Genomic DNA, 9,650 nt, shown 5'->3' on the forward strand with positions numbered 1-9,650 from the left:
TACGAAAATGTTCCAACTTAAAGAAAACAATTAGAGCAAAGAAAAAATGTATTCATTCTAAGAGCTTACTTTGTGTATTCAACGGTACATGTAAAGGGCTAGCTGCAAGAGACATTAGCGATTGGGCTGTTGATTATTCAACGCCACCCGCGGGTTATCATTGATCACGAGAAATTTAAGACACCTTACCATCACCAAGTTCATAGCGCTCATCCTTAAATTCGGTTTCAGTGTAGTTTAGAAGAAGATGGATGATGCTCGATGCAAAAAATAATGTTTAAAAAAATTGTACACGTCAGAGTCAATAAATCAGCCCAATATTTGTCACAAACTGATCAAGTGCAGGTTATGATGTGAGGCGTACCCCTCGAATGTCCCAGTAACCAAGAACAGGTGACATTTGAGCTCTTTCGAAAGTTCCTTATAGTATTGGTACTGGGATACCTGTGGTAGCCCAGTTAGAAAATGCCTTTGTTTTTTGTCGTCTTTTTTTTCCTCCACCACTTAATGGAAAAAATGAGGAATGGTACCCAGTGGTTATTGGGCCCTCAGCACCATGACAACTAACTGTGATCCAATGAGGTGTTCACATGCTGATCACGCGTGCTATATTGATGATGATTGACGTTGTCATGCACGGACAGGGCCGGGTCACATGACGAACCACGAGATTTTTGCTTATAAAACTCTTTTATCGGTCGTTTTGTATTTTAACGTGTTTGGAATACGATCATCTGGAGCAATATGGCGCAAACGCTCAAAATACTTACAGACGCATACACAAGTCGTATTGTTCGCGGCCAATCCACACTAAAAGATGTTATTGAGCGGATTGAGTTGCGAACGCTTGAAAGCTATGAAAGATTTGAATGCCTTGAATTCCTTTTATGCCATGTATGCCAAGTATGCCAATGTCATAGTTGAAAAACGTATACTTGTTGTAAAAAGCAAAATCTGAAATCTGAAACCAAAGTGCATATACTCTATGCAATCTATTGAACAACACGACTACCGTGGGACTGAAGAACAAAACTCTAATGGATGCAAACTGCTTGTGAAGAAAAACGCCATGTTGGATTTACTTGATGCCAGGGAACGTAGGTACGATAACAGTGCGAATGGTATTAATTTCACGATCAGAAGGGTGAATCTTATGTTTGTTTTCATTTTAGTTGTATGGATATTCTTTTTAATAAATACATGATCTAAAATCCTGTGTTTTTTGTGTATAATGTTATTATGTCAAGTATATTTCACGCCATTGTCTTGTCACAGGCGGCCCAAGCTCACGCCTCGAGAAAAAGCCAACGATCAATTCATGAACGTGTCATGCGTTGTGTGACTCGGTGTTAAGTTACGAGAGGAACCGTTGAGAATTTGAACACGTTGTAAGGAATAGTATAGGGAACGAAATATGGTCGATTTACAACGATAAATATTTCGAAATATGAACATTTTTCTCGTAATATTAATAAAACTTACTCATGCCCTGTGTATCCGTTGTAGTTTCAGGCGATTTCTGCCGTTTCAAGCTTGCTTTACCATCACTTTTATTCACGTCATCTACTTTTAGTACGTTGGTAAAATCTGTACAGACATCTCACCAACCAACTCGCGCGCAAAGTAAGAAGACTGTATTGAAGGCCTGAAATTTTATTACGATCGATTTTCATCAAGATATGGGCCAGGAATTTTCCACAATAGTGCAAATAATCGTGAAGGCTGATCGCGGAGAAGCGATTGCGTGACGCTCGGTAAGCTGTAAGATGACATGTTGTTATATACCCGACGTAGAAACTCTTCAGATTCTCAGTCTGCATTTTGTACCGACTCTGCAGACTGCAGTCTATATTTTGTATCTGGTCTGCAGTCTGCGGTCTGCATTTTGTACTAACTGTATCCGTGGCAACAATACAGTTTATTTTTGGTTACACTTATTCGCACAATGCACATAATCTACCACAAAATACCTGTGTGTGAGGTAATTCGACATTTTCGTTCTTTTCCGCGTTAATACTCTTCTTTCCTTTTGTAAGAATGTAGAACACTTACAATGTTTCAAGTAATCCACCCACCCTACAAAAAATAACTCTTGCATGCATAGTATGCCTATGTTATGAAATAGGTGTATGCCCTTGGCCAGACTTGAGCTCACTATTTCAGTATACTAGTCCGACACCCGTAGTATCACCACACTTGATTCCAAGGATCCAGTACCATCCAGGTATCCCAGTTACCTTGCTCACAGGGTCTAGTTCAATTTTGTTTCATAAACCCATGCAACGTTGAAAAGTATCGCCCTATGTAAGATAATCTAGGACAGTATTAGATTCTGGATTCCACGTTGTGGATTCCGGATTCCAGGTGATGGATTCCGGATTCTACCGCTGCAGATTCCGGATTCCAAAACACAAAAGATTCCAGATTTTAGTTTCTGGTTTGCCCCTAATTTTCACATTTCGTTTTCTAGGAATGACTTCAATAACGGATTTCGCTATTGAAGGACACGTTTGTGAATGCATGTTTGTCTATTTATATTTCTATAACAACATTTGATAATTATGAGACTTGAAATTATGACATTTGAAATGTATAACAGCAAATTAAGGGATAAATTTTTGTTGTAGGAATACTTGTTGAGACTGTCCGTCTCTTAAGTTCAATGTCCATTCATTCCACATCTTTTAGCAACTCTGAAGAGGCCAGGCCGCATTTCTTTCATACAGGTTCCTCGAGGTTCTTCAAGTGATTTAACAGTAACAAAGAACTAATAGTTCAAATCATTGCTTATCATTTTTAATTTGTAAATAACTGTTGGACTAAAAAGTTTTTCTGGTACAGCATTAAACATTGTTCCGACTTGGAAAAGATGGCCAATTTTTTTAAATATAAAATTGACTTGGAACTGCCAAGAAAACAGCTCGAAAATATTTCCCTATCATCTCAAATCACTTTTTAAACTTTCCTTTTAAACATAAACCATGGTATTGAGGCAAAAATTTAAACTGGAATAAAATTTTAATAACACCCCGAGTAAATCGCGGACAGAAAAGCTTGTTTTCCTAGATGTAATTGGCGATGATGTTCGACGAGATTGCGAATTAAGCAGTGTTAAACCAATTCAACTATACTTACACCTTTGAAAAATCGCGAAAGATCTTCATTTACACGAGTCATGCTGTGCGTTCGCTGCGTTCCAGCATTTAACAACACTGTTGTTCAATGAAATGCAAACAATTGGCCAGGTATTCTCAAGTTGAAAAAGTGTGTGTTTAAGTGTGAATCACAATTCGAGCGAAATTTTGCGCAAAGTAAGCGATTTTCATGACCAGTGCCAGGTAGCATAATAAAATATTTAACAAGCAGAGTTTATTCAAGCCTCTAGCGTAGCCGATCTCAAAACGATAAAAGGCCTAAAGCACTGCTAACAAGTGCGTCATGCTGTGCGTTTGTTGCGTTTCATCATTTAACGAGGCATAATACATTGTTGTTCCATGAGATGCAAACAATTGGCCGGGTATTCTCAAGTTTAGCAAAGCGTTTTTTCGAGTCTTTCAACTTATTTTAAACTTCCGAATTTTACTACATTGACGATTTACGCTCTAAGCTAGAAAAAATTATTACTGACCATAGTTTGTAATTAAAACCTCCGTCGTTCCTGTTTGTTCTTTGCAACCCCGAAAAAAAATTCAAAAGTGTTTCATAATACACAAAAATCCTCAAACCTCGATGATCTTGAACTCGTGTATCTTTCTTTTTTGTCTTTCTTTCTTCGGTTTCTTAAGCTCCTGAAGATGCATTTTCAGTAATTTTTTGTAAGTTTTGCTGGAGGTTAAGTTAGTTTAAAATGGAACAGAAAGTCAATTGAATCACTACAATGTTACACTTACCTCTCCCTCTCCGCCTTTTGCTTTTTCTTGTGCTTCCCCATAGATTATGATTGAAGTATCGAGATTTAGAGAAAGAGCAAATCGAATAAACAAATGATACATCAATATTGAAAAAGACACTGCAAATTTTCTGTATACTGCGGCTTGTGTCCCTCCACGTGCTCTGAGTGACTGGTGCGGTTTTGACAGTTCCTGGCTTTCGTCTGGCTTCTAATTACAACTATGCCTCCACGGCCATCAGGAGAATATTACTTTTTGATGCTCTCATTATTATTTATGGAAAATGAATATTTATTTTTGATTTTGGTCAGTCGCGAGTCAGACGTGTCAGAAAGTTCGAAAGAGTTGAAAAGAGTATCCAGTATCCAGTATCCAGTATCCAGTATCCAGTATCCAGTATCCAGTATCCAGTATCCAGTATCCAGTATCCAGTATCCAGTATCCAGTATCCAGTATTCAGTATTCAGGTCGATACTTCGACCCTAGGTGCCAGATAAAAGTAGCGCAGTTTCCGGTGCCAAAGTTTGCCGTGCGCCCAATTTGCTTAAAAAACCGGCGGGGAAAGCGGGCAAAAGCAAAGCATCCAAGTTGTCAACAGTTAGATTATTTTCACAGAAATTTACAAATTCCTCAATAATAAGCAAAACTAAAGCGTATCTTTTACAAGGTCACCTTCCAACTGTTGTTATGACAACCAGTAAGTTAATCTCACAGGACGTCCTGGAGGCCATATCATTACTTAGAGGTGTTCCAAAAGAATCAAATAGCGGCCATATTGATGTTTCAAGCAAATCCTGTGGGATTTGAAAGCTCACTTTGAGCACCGATTGATCACGTGAGTGAACTGCACTCTACAGTGGTTGCATGGATGCGGGTGAAAGCCGCTAATACGATTTGAAATGGATTTTCAGCAAGTGGATTCTGGATTCCCTTTTTAGCGGGATCCTGGATTCCAAAAGCTGGATTCTGGATTCCAGAGCCCAGTATTCCGGATTCCACAAGCAAAAATTCCCTGGATTCCGGAATCCGTATTACCTTGCATGGGGCGAAAAGTACCTGCGGCTTTATCTACTCAGTCCAGACAGAGATGAGGTCATCCACTCAGAAAAGCAAGGCAAGGTATCATATATGCGTCATGAAATTTATACTAAACATAGACTACTTGAGATCCAAAGGATAAAGCGATTGAAAACAAATAAAACTTGAAACAATTTGGTAGAAAGCATACCCTCTCCCTTTTGCAATGTTGAAAAGAATCCCGAGGACATTCCTTGGGCTCCAACTATTTCCAACATGGGCTCTGGGAGAAGGCCTGTCCCGACTTTGCTCGTAAAATGCTAAAATGCCAAAAAATGTTTAAAAAGTGCCTAAAATCCAAAAAGTTGCTACCTAAATTTCCGAAGTTGCAACCTAGATTTCTTGATGTTTTTAAATAAATGTTAATGAAATGCTTAAATTTTTATTCTTCGCAATAACTGCCAATATTAGTCGAGAAAGATAGCTGGAAATTTAGCTTTAGAGACCAAATAAGGGCAATATTAAAAATTACTATCGAGACCTCTATCAAGTATAACGGAACGAAACACATGGTTCATTTTAAGTCTTGCCAAACGATATGAAGGACCTTAAACTAAACTAACATTATACTGATTGCACTCTAAGAGTCTAAAACTACTGGTATACGAGAAGTCAAAATGGTACACTCTTTTGCATTGTTATATCGAAGCCTGACAACGGCTTCGAGGTAATCTTGGAGGGTGGACTCTTACTGTGAGCCAAATGCATTGGCGATAAAGTAAACGATAAAGGCGACCTCGCACCATCCATTTGCGTTCGTGAAAAGAAAAGAAACGAAGACAGCCTTTTTGTGCGTCATTTTAGCCGATTATCCGTTTTACGTATTAGACAAGGATCGCAAAACTTTGTCAAGTAATAGGTTGTGTGTTCTGAAGGTTGAAAAAAACATTTAAACAAAATCGAAAAAAGTTAAGTTTTTTATGAAATCGTTGGCTTTTTCGTGCTTTGTATGTCTTCTAAATCCATATTTTAGTCATAAAGTACTCAGAAAGGGAAAAAATGCTCGAGGTCGCCCAAAACTGAAAAAGTTGCTCAAAAGTTGCCGAGCACAATCGGGACAGGCCTAGGGACGGGGAGGGGGAGATGGTAGGGAGAAGAGCACAAATTTATGAAAGCGCGTTTTTTGTACGTGCGTTGGTTCATGATGCTGTAGTTGTCCCAAATTTTCTTTCTCGGTTTTTAGGTAATCCAGGTAGAGAGGAGGTTTCGGAAACACCATAATCCGAGAGACTTTAACAATAATAGGAAGAATAGGTAATAAGTATTTTTTTCATGCGTATTATTATAATAATAAAGGTATTTATTTATGTATGATAAAATTACAGCGTAACTGATATGGTCGTGTCTAGTCTGACAAGAAAAGAAAATTACAGTTGTAATTAAAACAACAAATATATGATAAAGATTCTACCAACATTAAATTACAGTAGCAATTAAAAATACTAATATATGATTAAGATTCTACCTACTTAAGGTACAAACACATTAAAATGTGTAAAATTCAGAGGGGATTTTCTTTATTACTTGTTTAACTATACTTAGTCTCGCGTTTTACCATAAATTCTTTAAGAAGGCCAGGCATAAACCCCGAGCAACCTTTGTGGGTAAAAACAAGTAGCTGCTGAAAGTAAATGAAAATAAATGTGTTAAGGTCTCTAGAAAATGAATGGTCTTTCCTTTACGGTCGAGCCGAAAATGACATCTAACAGGCTTCGGCAAGGTGTTGAGTTTTAAATTTGATCAACCGTGCTTTTGAATCTCCGAGAAGACTACGCAGAGATCGATTATTTAATGTGAAGACATCACGGAAGTTCGAAAAAATCAGATCTTTGGAATGCTGAAATGTACATCATTTATAAAATTTAATAACAATCTTTAATTTGTTTTCGCAGAAGAAATTATCACAATTTTTAGTGTTGAAAAAAATCAAAGTGCTCTGTGAGCAAACTCGCGAATTGACACATGATTTTTTGGATTGATGTTATCTGGTTTAGGGAATTTTGTGGTTGATTGTCATATCTCAGTAGAGTACGAGCAGTAGTTCAGTGTTCGCTAATGTAGCAAAGAAACTAAGTAACGTTGGGATGAGAAGGCATTACAATTGAAATGATCATGCTATTGCATTTGACAAGGGTGGATGATGTCATGTGTTTTAAACGTATATCATTTCTGTTTCTGGTTCAAAAGAAAAGGTTGGAAGTAAATGAGGGTGAAAAGTGAAATTTACTGTCTCTCGTTGTAAATATTAGAAAATCAAGGCAATACTTTCTTAATGAAAACATTAACGATTCCCTCTTTATCAACAGGAAATACACACGTAACGAAACGTAATGATCGATTTTGTCCTCAATCTCACGCCGTAATAGAAAAAGCTTTTGAACATCTGTAAACTCCGAGCGCTTCGCAGTAAGTGATATTTTCAATGAATCTTCGGATTGTTTTCAAGTTCAAGGATTGTAAATTACAATTTTATGAAAAACGAAGGTTGTTCTGTTATTTCAGTGTGAATCCTTGCATGCCTGCCAGTCGCTGGCGCCGCTTGTTGAAACTAAAATCGAAAAAAAGTTTACAGGAATCGACCAATCTAGCGAGCGAGTGCCATTCCCCTCATCGTATCTACAACTCGCTCTTGCGCATGCGCGCAATTCACGAGTTAAAAAGGGGTAAAAAGTTAATTTATTCTGGCTTGGCTGAAAAACTGCGCTTTCGGAATGAGTCCCTCTACCTCTCCTTCGGCGTTAAGGTATCCAACATTATAGCTGTACACAGAAAACTAATACATTTTTACTTGCTGAATGAGTCTCCTGTAGAAAAAAAAACAGCATGGAATAATTCATCTACTTTAGCCGAGGTATAACAAAAGCTATAAATGATACACCAGCAGTGACAATTGTCATAAGAATCTTCACTGTTAATTCTACAGTGATACGAATTCCAAGAATTTTGAGACCCATGTCTGGCTCGCACAGCGCCATGTACTGGAATAACTGTATATCTTCTGTAGGCAGGTCTGCCGAGTGGAGGCTTCTCCTGCATCCTTTTGAAGCCTCTACAACTATGCGATGTGATGCTGCTGCCACAAGAGCCGGAGGGTAGAGCTTGAAAATAATACTAAGCAAATCGAAAAGTACAGTACCGACATATTGCCAGATAGGGTAGTCGCTACCAAAGGCTGAATTAAAATACGCAAAACTAAAAACTAGCAAATCCAATATATGATATGCTACAGCCATAGAAATGATGACAGTGAAATCTTTCTGCGTTTTCTCTATTGATTGCTGAAGCTCAAAGTGTTCTCGTAAAATAGAAATTGGCCGGCGTTCTCTCATCCTCATATGTTCTATAACGGTATCAATTTGTAGACTATGGACATGGCAAACAAATCCATAGATACTGAGCCATGTTGCCCACCAGCCTGCGATGTAAACAACCGCGGGTATGTAAACTGCGTAGTGCCACCACTCAGAGAAGAACGGAAACCAGTGAACCATGAAAAATGTGGCACAGAGCACCCAGAGAATAACAGACATCAGAGTGTACCAGAGAGAAATACGGCGTAACTTCTGCTTCCACCCATGAGAAACATTCTGTACTTTGAAGACCAACTCTACAAACTGACCGCGGTTGAAATAATAGAGAGTGAACACGAAAGGGCACAGGAAATCGATGCAAGTACAAGCGCTATTCGTGACTTCCCTGAAATGAATCTTTTTCGTATTAAAGCCATAGTGAACAAAATCCAAACACATAATAGATGCGAGACATCCTGACCAGACGATATACACAAACACCCGATAAACTTGCCATAAAAATTCAAACTTGCCGTTTTTAGGTTTCCACATGCCCAAGATCTGTAATATGTAGAAGCATGGTCTTATCGCATTCGGTGAGCGAGGGCTTCGATCGACCTCATCCAAAAGATTGTTTCTATCCTCATGTGAATTGTATGAAGACATCACTTCACCCATGAAACTTGAGTTGATACTCGTATCCCCACAAACCTCCGAAACTGCCATTTTCTTTCACTTCCTTCTTAGAACTGATGCAGGATGTGCAATTCATCGCTTTCCGTCATAACAAGGCTGATTGGCCCTGTACTGAGGGGGATGGGGTGGGAGTACAGGGGAAGGTAACTGTATGCAGGCCGCCACTTCCAAGCCCCCTTTGGTACAAGTGATTCTAGTCCGATCTCAAAATTAATCTCTCTCCTTCCCCGTTTTTAAAATTTACCAAGTTTCAATACAGATAGCTTGTTGCGAAGGTTATTTATTTCAGATAGATATGTTCTTGCTCAGCTTTGTTATGCTCCAATCTTATCTCTTTCATGCATTGAGAATATATCTGGTATGTATGCCTTATAATTCCTAACCCCATGATTTTCCTACATGGCTTCATAACTGTGAAGACAGTTATTGTTAGTGGGTGCATAGTAAAAATGATTTGTTAAACTTAACATCACTGACTTTTTAGGGCGTATCAAGTCGACTAGGGATCGAGAGGAGCACCTAGCCCCTTAAAACCCAAACGTCGAAGGGATTGTGACTTTTAGCGTGAAAAAAATATATATATTGCAGAAGTTTCCTTAATGCGGCGGGAGTAGAATATTTATAATGCGTGAGAGCTTGGAATGTTTAGTGGCCAATGAAAAAATTAATTGAAAACAAAATATGTTTGACAGGTACA

General features: G+C 38.4%; 1 protein-coding gene across 1 annotated transcript; it reads right to left on the bottom strand.

The window, feature by feature from the left end:
• Positions 1 to 6,246: 6,246 nt before the first annotated feature.
• On the bottom strand, positions 6,247 to 9,092 carry LOC149045014 (uncharacterized). Its single transcript, XM_089207574.1, has one exon. The coding sequence runs from the start codon at positions 8,981 to 8,983 to the stop codon at positions 7,805 to 7,807; it is 1,179 nt and encodes a 392-aa protein (XP_089063700.1). The 5' UTR covers positions 8,984 to 9,092; the 3' UTR covers positions 6,247 to 7,804.
• Between the last annotated feature and the right edge of the window lie 558 nt (positions 9,093 to 9,650).

The sequence above is a fragment of the Pocillopora damicornis genome, chromosome 5, assembly GCF_964200805.1.
Source record: "Pocillopora damicornis chromosome 5, jaPocDami1.2, whole genome shotgun sequence".
Lineage (NCBI taxonomy): Eukaryota > Metazoa > Cnidaria > Anthozoa > Scleractinia > Pocilloporidae > Pocillopora > Pocillopora damicornis.